Here is a 16115-nt window from a genome sequence, read left to right on the forward strand (position 1 = left end):
ATGTGGATATAGAATTAAAAGAGCTGATGTTTAAAATAGCACACGCATATATTTCCCATTTATTTGATTTATGTCTTCTAAAATATGATGGTCTCTTGCTTTAAATCTTCCTTGAATTATAATTTTATACTGACATTTTCCCTGTTATTAGGTTGTAATTCTTCTGAGTGCAGTGTCTATGGCTCTCACATCCTGGTGTCCCCTGTATCTTCCTGCTCTACACTTATTATGCGATAGATGTTTCATAAATGTTTGCTGAGTGAATGATAGCCATGGCCAAAGAAAATCCATTTGTTCTCTGCTGAAAAAATATAGACAATGTGAACTTTCAATATCAAATAAGATTTGTGGGAAATCACTCTTACGACAGAATCTTCTATAAATGAGAAAAATGGAATGAACATGTTTCTGATCCACTTGTAAATTCTTTAAATGCATTCATGCCAGTGAAAGGTAGAAGACGCGGGTCTCTACGCAACATACTCAATTATTCTCTTTACCTAACTGATGTTGAAAAAGTTTTCAGATTTCTAATGGTGGCATGGGCAGATAACGTAAAGAAGATTTTTTAAAAAGCAAGAAATATGATTGATTCTATAAAAATTGTTTATTGTGTAATTTAAATGCAGGATACTAGAATTCATAATTTAAATGTTTACAGGATACTATAGTGGGTGCCATTATAACATTTCATCCTTTTAACAGAGGAGTATATTTCCATAGTGAAGGGCCATGGAAAGTTTGGCCTAGTCCTCGTTTAAAACTGGCCCTGTTTTCAAATAAAGGACATATAGCAGCTTTTTTACAAATTGTTTATGGCGTAGAGAATATAAAATCCCACCACTGGATAAGAAAATTTGAATTTATTTTAGCACATAGAGAACATGGTTGTTTCTAAAGCATTTTGTTTTCCTCATGTTTTGATCCCATTTCTTTTCCCAGGCATTTCCTGGGAACGTCAACTCTGACAGCGTGGTTCGGCATGACTTACAGCATCCAGTTGTTGCCCGCTACGTGCGCATGGTGCCTCTGGACTGGAACGGAGAAGGCCGCATCGGGCTCAGAATTGAAGTCTATGGATGTTCTTACTGTGAGTATCATACTGTTAAAATTTGTGGTGGATTTTGTGATCTTCATTTAATTTGTAATTTTTAATTACTATTGCTTTCTCTGATAGTAAACTGCCTTCTGTTTTTATATATAAATTACATATAAGGTTGTTTGTATGTTGTAAATGTATTTTTACAGAAACATAAATATGAGAATACCTTAAGTAAAGGATTTGGGAAGTAAATTTTGTTCCATAGACTAAAACAACGATGCATATTAATTAAATTACCTGAAGTTTTATGAAATATTTAAGAAGTAGAAACCTGTACTATTATCCATATTTTTGACTCTTTGTGATGGATTTTGGGTACCTTCTTAAGAACATCCTTCCAGTTCTTTTCGGTTACACCTTTTACTATTTTAAAGCCCACCACTGAATTTTGATGTCAATTATCTTTTACTTGCCTATAAGTTTTATTTGCACCGTTTAAAATCTACTTGGTGACCTAAAAAGTTTATTTTCCTTTAATCATGTTTGTAACTCCCCTTTCGTGTTTCTTACATGCATTATATATGTGTGCATATGTGTATGTCTGATAATTCCAGTATGTGAATTTGGGGCATTGTAGTTTGCTCTCTCTCGTTTCTGTTCATCTTTGCTAGTGATGCCTGTTTTCTCCCCTTCCTCCTCCTCCTCCTTTTCCCCCTTCTTCCTTCTTCTTAGCCTTCTTATCTGCTTGTCCTTCTCAGCCTTATCCTTATGCTTATTCATCCTATTGACTATGATCTCAGTTTCTTCAAACTTTATCTATGGAACTTCTTTCAGACCAAGGGTCATGATGGATTCTTCCAGAAAAGATTTATCCTTGCTTAGTTGCTTCTATGAAGGCAGTACCAACCCAGAATTACTTTATAGTTTGCTTGAGGTTTTTTGAGGCCCCTAGGTAGTATAGATTCAATCTGCAAACATGTTATTTGTGAAAGCCTGTGTTAGAATGTGAATTCTCTGGTAAAATATGTTCCCCTCCTCCCAGGAAATTTTTCTTCCTGCTCCTCCCATTGGCTGGGGGCGGAGGGATGCTGGCTATGGAGAGGGCAGGGAACTGGGATCTTAGCTTCACACAAGCAGTCTCCTGTTAGACTCCCCCACCCCTTCCTAGAGACCCATGAAAATAAAAGCTCGCTATAACCAGGAAATGGCAAATGCCCTATTGACAAGCTTTTTAAAATTAATCAGACTTTTGGTAGTTTATAATAAGAAATACATAAAGCTTTCACCTCTGTTTGAATTTAGTTGCAGAGATTGGTGAAAATAGTAGTTATAATGACAAAATCATATTTTATTAATTCATGGGCAACATTGTTAAGTGAAAACTGAGCTGGTTACTACAAAGGTGCCATGGAGTTCATTTTAAAAATTCTATAGGGGGCCCGGCCCAGTGGCGCAGTGGTTAAGTGCGCGCATGTTCTGCTTCTTGGGCACCTGGGGTTCGCCAGTTCAGATCCCGGGCACTCTTTGGCATGCCATGCTGTGGTAGGCATCCCACATATAGAGTAGAGGAAGATGGACATGGATGTTAGCTCAGAGCCAGTCTTCCTCAGCAAAAAGAGGAGGATTGGCAGTAGTTAGCTCAGGGCTAATCTTCCTCAAAAAAAAAAAAAAATTCTATAGGGCCAGCCCTGGTGGCCTAGTGGTTAAGTTCAGCATACTCCCAGTGGGTGGCCCGGGCTTGGTTCCTGTGTTTGGACCTGCACCCCTCTGTCAGCAGCTATGCTGTGCTGGCTGCCCACATACTAAAAAAAAAAAAGAGGAAGATTGGCACAGATGTTAGCTCAGGAAGAATCTTCTGCAGGAAAAAAATTCTACAGGAGTTTATTTTATTGGTCATCACTTTTTTTATAGCAAATATAATGAATAGAGAGAGAGGTTTAGTTCTTCTGGAGAATTAGATCTTCAAGAGAAAATGTTAACTCTTCAAGAGAAGTTTAAAATGAGCTCTAATCTAAATTCAGGTCCTTTCTACTATGTGTTCTGGGTCTTCCCGGACACAGAACCCTGTGTTCACACATATTCCAGTTGTCAGCATCGTGACAGGAAGGCCAAAACACAATGTGGTATTTTTGTCAGCTTGACAAATTTTCTAAGGGGCATGTTCAGCTTTCCATAAATGAAAAACATGTAATATTCTTCATGGAAACCATGATGCAATTTCTTTTATTAACAATTATTTGTTGAGCACCTTTTATGGATCATGAAGTATGCTAAATGTTAGTAATACCACAATGAATAAGATAAAAACAGCCCGAGGGACAAAGTGGGACAATTAATCCGGTAGTACAGATTATCATAAAAACAGTGAAAGTTAAAATTTGCCCAGAGGCACACAGCCCAAATGATAGAGCTGAAAGGGAAACCTCCATCTGGTACAAGACCAGAGCCCACACCGCTCTTCCGTTTTCTAGTCCTTAATTCAACAAAAGGAACACCCCTGTGACCACCACCAGGTCAACAAAGAATCATATTGACACCTCAGAAGCACCCACTGGGCCCCTTCCCAGCTATTACTACTTCTTAAAGTTAGAAATTCACCTGATTTTTATCCCCATAGATTATTCTTTCTTTTTTTTCATACAAATGGAATCACAAAATATGTATTACTTTCCATCTTACTTCTTTTGTTCAAAGTAATATTTGTAAGAATTACCCATGTTGTCATTTGAGGTATTTGTTCATTTTCACTAGTAGTATTCTTCTATCATATGAATACTCTACAATTCTTTATTAGTTTCATGTTGATGAACATTTTAGTTGTTTCCAGTTTTTGGCCATTTCAATAGAATTACTATGAACATTTCTTATGCGTATAGACCTAGGAAGGAGTAATACCAAGTTCGCATATATGTATGCTCAACTTTTGTCAGTAATGACAAAAATTTCCCTAAAGTGATTGTATCACTGTAGACTCTCCCAAGCAATGTACTAGGCTTCCCGTTGCTCCACAAATTTGGACATTTAGTGTTATTTTTAAAGCTTTAGCCATTCTGGTGGAGGTTCGTTATATCTCATTTAAGTTTTAATGATTATTTTCCTGATTTTTAAAGAGGTTACACTTAGTATTTATATAGCCTCCTTTTTGAAGGGTTTGTTCAAGAATCTTGCCCATATTTCTATGGGGTTGTCTTTTATTTATCTATTTTTCTATTGTTTAGTAACTTTTACAGTCAATTCTCTTTTTTTTTTCATTCTCATTACAATATCCAGACAGTTATCTTATTTTTGAGATGGCTTTCTTTAAAAATAATTATTTGAAACCCAACACTGTCGGTGAAGTTACTTCAGAAGAGACAGTAAATTTAGGACTAAAGCCACTTTCCAAAAGGCACATAGTCCTCTGACTCAGTGTGGCTCAGAGTATGACACCAAACTCTGTAATCATTGCAAGTAGATTTGTAAAGCTGTGAATTGGTGCTGTCATAGGCTCTTCCATCAAGCCTGAGCTTTGGCAGTCACAAAACAGGAAGGAAAAATGCCTGAAACCAAACAGGAAGCTGGATTTCTAGTGTCTAAGCCCCTCGGGGAGGAAATCATCTGCTTTGAGAAACTGTAACATTTAAACCATACATGCCAGTGGAGTAGTGATAAATTGGCAACATAAAGTAAAACAGAAATTGTAAAATAGCGTTGTAGTAGGTTGTAGCAAATTGAATAATTGCCCTAAGAGCCATCAGGTCCTAATTCCTGGAACCTGTAAATGTTGCTTTATAAGGCAAAGTGTTTGCAGATGTGATTAATTTAATGTTCTTGACATGGGGGAATAGCTTGCATTATCCAGGTGGGCTCTGCGTGCCATCACGTGCATCTTTATAAGAGGTGGGCAGAGGAAGATTCCACAGAGAAGATGGAGGCAGTGTGAGTGCAAAGGCAGATATTGGAGTGATATGGCTATAAGCCAAGGAATGTTGGCAGCCACCAGAAGCTAGAAAGAAAAGGGACAGATTCTCCCCTGAAGCCTCTGGAAGAAGTAGGGTCCTACCGACACGTTGATTTCAGCGCTGTGAGACTGGTTTAGGACTTCCGGCTGCCTAAACTGTGAGAGAATAGATCTCTGTTGTTTCCAGCCACTCCAAGAGAACTTTATACAAAGATATAAACGTTCTAGACCTGCTCTAGCCACTGGCCACAGGTGGCTATTGAGCACTTGCAGTGTAGCTAAGACACTAAGCTGAAGAACTAAATTGTTAACTGAATTGAATTTTAATTTATTTGAATTTGAATTGAAATAGTGCGACTGCTGGCTGCCGTCTTGGATGGTGCCGCTTGGAAGAACCGAAGCATCTGCTGCTGCTTATTTTTCTCCCATGTCCTTTTATAATTTAAACAATCTATGACATTAATTTTTAAAATGGTAGTCTCTAATTTTTTTTTTTTTTTTCAGTTTGGAAAACAACAATTTAATCATCCTGGAAGGTGTCTTTACTGTTGAAAATTTGATGACTAGTCATTTAGCACCTAACCAGATCCCTCACCAGGCCATTTTTCTAACCAATGTCCAGATTAGCTCTCATTTGTCTATTTTTGAAGAATGCAAATTATATTTATCTCTTTCTGAGAAAAATATACATGTTTTAGGGGAGAAAACATATTAAAAACATTTGTTACGGACAGCTTTCTCAACGTTCCTTTGATTTAAAGTTTCCTCTACTGGAATTCAGGCTGGCGTGCGCCCTTAGAAGATGGCCCTCTATTTTTCTTAAACTTAATGGACTATTGCCTCAAGGCCTTTGTTTGATTTTTCCAGGAGAAAGGGAATCATGAATCCTTGAGTAGGGAAATGGGGATCAGATACCCTCTCCCATTTTGCCCTCTGAGGACAAGCAATACTGTGCAGTCCAGGGTCCAGCAAAGAGAAACTGGGCTTGCATCGCTCCTGGGAGAGAGAAATGCATTCTCTCATCTTTCTAGAAACCCCTTAGAGGCTTTATCTGAGATCTGTCTTAAACCTGCAGGTTAGGGCATGGGCTTGTAGGTGCTCCTTTTTCTTCAGAATTTGCCGGAAGGACTAGAGAGGGAGAAATTCCAGGAAGAGCACTGCCTCTATCGGCGTGCAGGCCGACTGCCGTTCCCCTCGTGTTTGTGATCTTTCCTCGATGCAGTTTTTCCAGGATTGCTTTGTCATCTGAGAAATTAGGTACTTCTCAAGGTTGAAAGCAGGAAGATCAGTCTGTTCCAGGCGGAGAAGTTTAGTTCCAAGCTGCTGCTCTGGAGCCTTAGGGCTTCCCCTGTTTTTGTTTCCGGACTTGTCTTCACGATAATATGAATTCCAATTCCAGTGAATTTAAACTCATTTAAAATTATTCAGCTCCCTCTACATTTGGTTTTCCCTCAAGTTTAGCTGGAACAAGCGCATGCTGTTATTTTTAAAATTTAGTGCTATGGCCCATGTCTTTTGCCTCAGTAAGCCGTCTCCCCAAACAGCGATGCTAATCTTCTTAACTCTGTACCAAAGGGACTGCATGAAGCAGAAGGGAGAAGTCTCAGTCTAATAATTTTTAAAAATCATTGATGGCTGCAATACTCGCACATTTATTTCACAAAAGCCCAACACAGTGTATTGATTAAAGTAGTGAGCATATTTTATGACAAATACTGAATTATCTTTTAACCAGAGTCTTAATAAGGGTAAGGTAAGCATCTTGGGAAACCAGGATACATGCAACTAAAGTAATTTTCACACGTGCCTTCAATTTGGATGAATAATTAATAAAGTCTGGATATGTCACCCAATGCAAATCATGGTGGAAAATAAGTGCCAGGCTGGGGGAAAAAAAAGCATATCAGGAGAAGCCAAATACTAATAGAGGGAGGACAATGTTTCGTTCTTTTCATGCTGTGCTGATGAGAATAGCCTCTTTTGTGTGTTTGTGAGGAAGATTGGCCCTGAGCTAACATTTGTTGCAGTCTTCCTCTATTTTGTATGTGGGATGCCATCACAGCATGCCTTGACACGTGGTATATAGGTCCAGGCCCGGGATCCAAACTTGCGAAGCTAGTGCTGCCAAACAGAGCACGCGAACTTAACCACTATGCCACTGGGCCAGCCTCCAAGAATATCCTCTTATAGGGGCCACAGACTAAGTCCCATAGCTCTCTTGCTGCCTAGGCAAGAGATACTGCCATGTATATGTATTAGCATCCTGGAGCTGTCTTAACAAATGACCACAAACTGTGATGCTTAAGACAACAAAAATTTATTCTCTCAGTTCTGGAGGGCAGAAGTCTGAAACCAAGGTGTTAGCAGGGTTGGTTCCTTCTGGAGGCTCAGAGGGGGAAACTGTTTCACGCCCCTGCCTGAGCTTCTGGTGGTTTCTGGCAATCCTTGCTATTCCTGGACTTGTGGTTGCATCATTCCGATGTCTACCCCTGCCTTCACATGGCCTTCTCCCCTCTGTGTGTGTGTGTCTCTGAATCTTCACATGTCCTTAGAAGGACACCAGTCCCTGGACTTAGGATGCACCCTAATCCAGTATGACCTCAGCTGAAAGTAATTAATTACATCTGCAAAGACCCTATTTCCTAATAAGGCCACATTTTGAGTTTCTGAGTGGATGTGAATGTTTGGAGAACATCATTCAACCCAGTACAATATATATTCATTAAAATTAGTAAGAATTTCTGTTTAGATCAGTTTAGCTGAGCAGAGAAATCAGAAACAGTTCTGGAAGTCAACCCGTGTTTTCCTATTTAAATTAGATGTTTAATTTACATAATATAAAAGAGTCCCAGATACTTGTATTTTGTGTTCGTCACACACATACACACACACGTGAGGTAAAAGAGTTATTTATTGTTTGATTGGGAATCGATATATTGTGACTCAGATTCATCAATCCATTAGCATTTGTTGAATTCTGTTTGCAAAGAATTTTGCTAATTTAATTTAATTTTATTTTTTGCTGAGGACGATTTGCCCCAAGCTAATAACTGTGCCAATCTTCCTCTACTTTTTGTGTGTGGGTCACCATCACAGCATGGCCAGTGAGTGGTGTAGGTCCGTGCCTGGGGAACTGAACCCAGGCTGTGGAAGCAGAGTGCTCTGAACTTAACCACTGGCCCCAAATTTTGCCAATTTTAAATCTAAAATGCAAATCTGGCCATATCACATCTGTGCTTCAAACACTTTAATAATGCTGTGATGCCTATAACGTCCAAGATGTTAGCTTGAAATGTAGGACCCTCCCTATTACTTCTGCAGTCTAACATCCTATCATTTCCATGTCATGCTTTCTACTCCACTGAAACAAACTATTCCTGTTTCCCAATACATGACCCGCTTTAACAAGCATTCATCCAAGACGTCCTCTGCGACTGCCATGCCCTCTCCATCGTTCTTTATCTAACCAATCTGTCTCATTTTCCAAGATTCAGTTGAGAAGCAATTTTTGATGAGAAAACTTCTCTGAATTTCCAGAATGAAGCACATCTTTTTATTCTTTTGTTCCCATTACACTATGTGAATATTTCCAATGGAATATTTATCAAAACATCCAATCTATGGCAGACTGTAAGATATTCGGGGGAGAGGGCATTCAAAGTCACCTTACTCATCATTGGTATTCAATTAATTAGCAGACTCCCTGTGCACAATTAATGTTTGCTGGACTGAACTAATGTCAGATGAGAATGATACAGACCTAATTTATTCCCTCAATGAAAATTGATTGACTATTTGATGCAGTCTTGATTCTTTCATTGGTGGTACACGGCATGATTCAGTTGCATCATATCCAATGGTGCCCTGGGGGCCTAGAGAATGTTGAAATAATTGCTAAACTGAATATATTAATAGATATTCCAACAGAGGCATATAAAGCAAATAACTCAGTATTTCTTTTTCTAATTCAAATGTTTCTAGAACTTGTGTTATTTCTATTTAAGATTACTTTAAACCACAATTTATGAGGCTGCTTCATGGATTAAATATATAAATTGCTTATCATCAGAGGAAAAAGTATCACACTCCTACTAATTAATTTGAACTCTATATCCAGATTAATGTGAAAATAAAAGTAAATCAATATAAAAGATAGATTTAATAGCTATCCAAGCCAAGTTACACATGGTAAAGAGATAATTAAAACTGTCATGCTAGTGTATTACGTATGCAGGACGTGCTGTGTTCTTAAATTGTACACAATTAGATACAAAAAAATAAATTGGATATATTATAATCAGAAATGTTCTTGCCATTAAGAGAAATGACACTTAGATTCAAGTTCATGCAGTATTCTTCACTTATTTAAAAAGTAGTTGATATTTCAAAGTGGAATTGGAAAACTTCGTGATAGACTATTTCTCTGTGTCTAATTGTGGCTCACGTTGGTGGTGATAACGCGGCAACTTATCATTCTTGCAGCTGTCTGATATTTTTGAAATGGTGGAAAATATACTGGATAGTTTGTGTCATGGTCTTTCCTTAACAATGTAAATGTAAAGGTGTAGATATTAAAAGATAATAAGGCATTATCATTTTATATAGTGTATATACTCAGTGGGTCTCATTCCTGGATTGACATTTGAGGGTGACATTTGCATTGAAAGGGAATGTACAGTGTAAAAAACAAAGAATTGCATTCTCATTTTTCACGTCTACAGAGATACATGCTATCAGCATTTAATTAAATTTATTGGGTGTAATTCTTTTACTTTGAAGATGGTTACTGTTGAGTCTGTTCAATGAGAAAAAATGGCAAATGTAACTTTCTACTCAGATACAAGACAGTCACAAATGGCAGCTAGATCATGTTTTGGAGGAATATTTAGCAAGTTAATGATTTAGAGTTAGATTTACATTGCATTGCTTACTAAAAAATCAAAATTTAAATTTACTCTCAAGAATTTTCAAAGTTAAGTTCACATATAAAATCAACAATGTTGATTTAAAGCGAACTAAAATTATGGCTGCAGAATAACGCAATCATATCCATGTTTGCAGTTCTGATTTAGGAATAACAGTATACTTCTGTTGTGGAATAAGAGAGAATATATTTTGTATTGTAAATATTAGTCCAAAATTCTTTTCTTGGAATAATTTTCTAAGAAAAATAAACATATTAAAACAAAGGATACATATGTTATGACAATTGGTTGAAGAAAATAAAATAATGAAAAATAACCATGCTCAGCACAGATTACAAATAAAGTATTTTGCTTAATACAAAGAGCCATATGTATATTCTATAAGAACTTTAAAACTAAAAAGTTCCCAAGAGACTTCCCAGCCCAATCCCTTGTTTTACTAATCAGGAAACCGAAATCCACCGGCCTATGTGACTTGGATGAGTGAGTTAATTGCAGACCTAGAAATTTTGCATAACAATTAAGAGCATTGCTCCCTCTCTGACGTTCCATACCTCTCTCCTCTACTTAATTCTTTTCTTCCACTCCATACACAAGGACTTTTTATAATTATACTGATGGCCTACAGAAAATATTATTTTGTAGATTCTAATGATTATAAAAATCGGCCCACAATTTTTACTTTAAGAACATGTTTATTGTTATGTACTGTTGCGTTGACTTTGACTCCTGGTGACCCTGTGAATGAGTGATGTTCACAATGTCCTACCCTCAACAGCCCTACTCAGCTTCTGTAGACTCATGCCTATGGCTTTTTGTATGGAGTCAGTCCATCTCATACTTGGTTTTCCTCTTCCTGCTGGCTTCTACTTTTCCCAACATTATTGTCATTTCCAAGGAATCCTGCCTTCTCCTGATGTGCCCACATTAGGACAGCCTCAGTTTTCTCATTTTTACCTACAGCGATGACTCAGGCTTAATTTGCTCTAGGACCCGCTTGTTGGTCTTTCTGGCAGTCCGGGGTATCCACAGAGCTCTCCTCCCACGTCATATTTCCAATGAATCAGGGTTCTTTTTCCTATCAGCCTCCTTCACAGTCCAGCTTTCGCACCTGTATGTAATAATCAAGAATATGAGGGTGTCTATAGTCTTGGCCTTAGGCTTTCATGAATCCTCCTTACATTTGATGATCTTTCCTAGTTCTTTCACTGCTGTCTTCCAAGTCTCCATCTTCCCTTGATTTCTTGCCCGCAGTCTCCATTTAAAGTGATGGCTGAAGCAAGTAAACAAGATCTTTAACAATTTCATTGTCTTCATGGTCTGCATTAAAGTTGTTCTGTAGTTTTTCTGTAATCATGACTTTTGTCTTCTTGATGTTCAAATGCAGTCCTGCTCTCGAACATTTTTCTTTTACTTTCATCAGAAGTCGAAGAACATATAGAAGGAGATATTGAGCTAGAAAAATATCTCAACAGTATAGCACATCCCACAAGCCCAATAGGAAAATTTAAAGGACTGAACTTCGTAATACACTCATTTAAGGACAGCTTGCAAATAACACAACTTAAGCTTTCTTTGCATTTTTGGTGCAGAAAGTTGACCAGCCTCAGTCAGTGCATTTCCTCAAGGAATCTCAGCTCCTGAGATAGTTTAACTTTTTACGTGCATGTTAATCTTTATATATGTTAGGTGATTGCAAAGAGTATTAAAGTGAAAGTTACGGTTATACAGTCCATCAACATTTCACTTATAATCTCTCTTTAATGGAAGGTAAGAAGTAAAATTTAAAACACTGATATACTAAGAGATTCTTTTATTAGCTTTTATTAGCTTTTATTCTTGAGTTGTTAGTCTTAATTATCACCTATTTAAATTAGCTTAGCTAGAGAGAGAAGAGCAAATATTTAAGATGGCGGTTATCACCCTTGTGAATTAAAAGTAACAAAATAATAAAATAATCATTAGTATGCTGACTTTTAAAATTTCCAGCAACCCAAATTACTTGGATATATCACTTAAAAATTAGAAATCAGTCATTTTAAAACATTTAGTAATTTTATTCCTATTAGGCTAGGATCAGATCCTTCATACCTAGACTTGAAAAGAATTATCACAATGTTTTTTATACTCCTATCCTAAATGGAATATATATGTAATATTTTCTCATGCTCCAAACAGTGTCACATTAGTCTTTTCAGCCTTTCACGCTGAGTTAAAGAGGCTGTCCAGTGTTCCATCGCATTCCCATTTACTGAGAGAATGATCTTAGGGAAGAAGGAAGGCAGGTGACCGGGACCAATCTCTTTGTAAGTTCTCTGAAAACTGTAATACCAAGAACCCCAAATAATTGTCTTTTTTAGGAGCAAAGTCCTTATCTATGGGATGTTTTGAGCAAGATATCCCTGTTTTAGTTTGCTTATGGGAAACACACTTATCTTCTCTGGATTTATGATCGTGACTCCTGAGAAAATAACTCATAAGCTAGGTGAATATTGAGGAGTTGAGTGGAGAAATTTCATGACCTGAATGATCAGGAATAAGCAGGAACTATGCCAGGTCCCTGAGATAGGGCGGGACTTTTGGCTGGGGGTCCTTATCCCACAGGAGTTTGTTTTGAGGGGATCTTGGGGGTGGGCCACTTGAGACCCTCCTGGTTTTTCTCAGATTTCGAGGCATACATAAAATTGAGCCTTATACCATAGTCTCTTGATTGCTTGTTTCCTGAAATTATTGGCAAAATTAGCTTCTAGGTAAGACCTTTATTTGTATAAATCTGATTTAACCATCTGATCCTAGTATCACCACATGCATTGTATGAATTACTAGCCTTAGTCAGATCAACAACATGCAAAATCTCATGTAACATTCTTTCTTCTCTGCCCTCAACTGACTATTTACCAGTTGTTTATTTAGTGGTTTGCACTATTTTAAACTTGCTATATCAGCCATATTTGTGTATCATACAAAATGAATCTAGAGAATGGGCGAGTGGCTTCTTAAACTTACGTTGAAATGTAAATGTTGATTTTTTGGACCAGATAATTCATTGTTGGGAGTTGGGGAGGAAGAGGTTGTCTTGCTCTTTGCAGAATTTTCGGCAGCACCGCTGACCTCTACCCGTTAGATGCTAGTCGTACGTCGTGCCTGCTGCAGTTATGACAACCAAAATTGACTCCAGGCATTAAGAAATGTCTCCAGGGTTGCAAAATTGCCCCCTGGTGATAACCACGTGTAGATGGTGCTTGTCACCTAGTAATTGGTTTGTTAGATTGTTAAGAACTATGAAATAAAGTAAACAGACACTTAGTAAGAATCAATTCAGTTTTCATTTAATCTATATGGCAGTGCTTGCTGTGTGGGGGTTATACTGTGCCTGCTGAGATTTCCATAGACTTTATATTGGTAAAAGCGATAGTCATGGTATTAAAATGCGTCCACAGACGGAGATCTTCTGCAGATGTACTGTAGATGGAAACACCACCAGATCACCTTATCACCATAAATATTGCAAAGAAAAAGGACTCCCTGAATTCTCATATATTTTTTCAGTGCTATTTTTGGAGAATCATGCAAAATTTCTTCTAAATTTTTTAAATATAGGCGGTTTTATTTTGATTAATTGCCAACTCATCATTCTTTTGCCATTAGTTATATCACCTTTTCAACTAGGATCAATTTGAATCTATATTCTTCTTTGGCTAATTTTACATTTTCTTTAATGTGAGTTTAAGTTTGGGATCAAGATAAGATTGGCTGGATCCTCCACATACCTTAGGCTGAGTATTATTTGTATGGTTGTTCCTTTGTATTGTGTGTTTGCCAATAGACAGTTAAAAACAATAGAAATATTATAGAATGTGCTTTACTAATAATCTGCGAATTCATATTGTTTCCATATACTCAGTTCCGATTTGAGAAACATTGACTTTAATGTATAGTATGAAAGCTGATTTTTCTCTAAAAGAGAGGAAATAAATAAGTGAAATGAAGCTTTGTCCTGCTTCTTAGTTTCCTTTTCAAAGGACTGCATGCCTCCTAGTTAAGGAAAGGAGGAGGGCTTGATTTTGCATTTTTAATAACACTCTCATTGATCATGTAACACCACAAAACACCGCATGACCTGGTGAATGTTCCATAATCCAAGTCAAATCTTTCCAGTCCACATAAAATACTATGCCTTCTTCCTCCTCTCTACCTCTCAGGACCATGATGAGAAATGAATGATATGATACAAGTGAATGCTCTTTGGATTTTGAGGGTAAAGTCACTGTATCATCTTTATCGTATTTATTCAGAGATGTACATAGTGAGGCATAATATGTAGAGAGTATAGAATTATACTCTTATAGAGGTTCAAACAATTTCTTTTGTGGGCGATGCCATTAAATTGGTTTGGCTGATGTTTTATTGCTTTAAATTGAACTGACCAAATCAAAGAGCTATTTGGATAACTCTAAGCAGCTTCAGTCTGGTTTAGATGATTCACTTAGTTTGTAATAATCTTGACCATGAAATTGATTTATACACACACACACACACACACACACACACACACACACACACATATATATAGGAAATTTGATCCCCCTTTTAGGGGGAAAGTAAAGAATAGGAATGCTCTTGACTGCGATCTTATTTCCCATGATATACTGGGATCACATTTCAAAATTAGTAAATTACTATTTCCATGCTTGCTTTTCAATGAAGGAAAAAAGAGGGTGATTTTGTTAACTGAACTACCATTTGTTTAGGTTAATTCTCACTAGTTTGAATCAGAACTCTATTTGCTAGGGAATATTGGATCTAGAAGCTGAGAAATGGCTGCACTTTACCGTTTCTGGCTTATATCTATAATGTTCTCACAATCCTGCTAAATAAGTGATGTTATTCCCACTTTGCAAATGGGAATACCAAAGTTTGAAGGAGTAAAGTAACATACCCGCATATCCAACATTGTCAGTCTAACTTCTGGTCTTTCATATTACTTCCTAAAGGCAGTACCAAACCAGAGCATAACAGATCCACACTGAGGACAGTAATAATATTTATTATCATTATTTATATAATCAGAGTATCCAGCATTTACTGAGCATTGACAATGTGTCAGATACTGTGCTAAGTGCCTTATGTAATGCTCTTAATACTACTACAACTTAGGAACTGTTATTGTCTCCATTTTACCAATAGAAAACTAAGGACTAAGGAAATTTTTATTTACTCATTCAACCAATGAGTGTAAACCCCAGAATGGTTAGGTATTTGTTTCTTTGTTTGCTTATTGATTGCCTATTCCCAAATGCTTCCAAAAGAACAACTGGGAAAGGAAAACGTGGATTTCTCTGTGTCTGACTAGAGCACAAGACAGCTAAAATAAAATTTTTCCTAAAAATAGTTTTTTGGAAGTTGTGATAAAAAAATGGTTGAATAAACTATGTTGTATACCCATTACAAAAAACTTGAAGAATTTTTAATGATAATAAAAACTCGTCATGATATAGTATTAGGTGAAGAAAAGCAGAATATAAGACTATTTATACAAAGCAGTATCTCTTACCAATTGGTAAAAACAAAAAGAAATTTAAATACAAAATACAAAAAAAAAACCCACCCAAATCAAAATATTAACCATATTTATGTCTGATATATGGTATCATGGATAGCTTCCGTTTTCTTTTACATACCTTTATGCCCTACTAATATCCTAGAACTGTACTACTATCTTTCAAAAATTACTATAATCACAACATAATTTTTAAATGTATACAAGATTTGAGTCCCAATGTACAAATTCAGATTGTGTGGAAGTTCTCATCCGTTTATCAATGATTTTAATTTCAAGCTCCCAACTTGATGTTCTTTGGGAGAATTTAATCTTAGTTGATCTCAGCATCATTCCATTACAGAGTCTTATTCAGTGTCGTTGTGTGCACACTTTATCTTTCCCAGAGACTGGCCCTAAGACTTACCAGCCCCCTGACCACACCCGCTCTTCTCCCAAACTCAGTGGCTCTCAGTTGCTTTTCCGATATGCCTGGGCACTTGAACCACTGGGAATCTGTTGCATGGTCCACCTATAAAACATTATCCTAAAGGACAACCAGTTCGTGTATTTGAAGGAAAATATAAAGCGAGATGAAGAAACTAGTTTACCTACTGTTCAGATGCTAATGATATAGTAATTCAAAAACTTCTTTTTATGATATGTATA

The 16115-nt window shown here is 36.9% G+C and overlaps 1 protein-coding gene across 1 annotated transcript in view; it reads left to right on the forward strand.

Moving 5' to 3' along the window:
* CNTNAP2 (contactin associated protein 2) overlaps positions 1–16115 on the forward strand; it is a 1879249-nt gene that overhangs the window by 790815 nt on the left and 1072319 nt on the right. The window contains exon 4 of the mRNA XM_070265133.1: positions 943–1090. Within this exon, the coding sequence (XP_070121234.1) occupies positions 943–1090 (148 nt within the window). The remainder of the gene's footprint in view (positions 1–942; positions 1091–16115) is intronic.

Source organism: Equus caballus, chromosome 4 (assembly GCF_041296265.1).
Source record: "Equus caballus isolate H_3958 breed thoroughbred chromosome 4, TB-T2T, whole genome shotgun sequence".
Classification (NCBI taxonomy): Eukaryota; Metazoa; Chordata; class Mammalia; order Perissodactyla; family Equidae; genus Equus; species Equus caballus.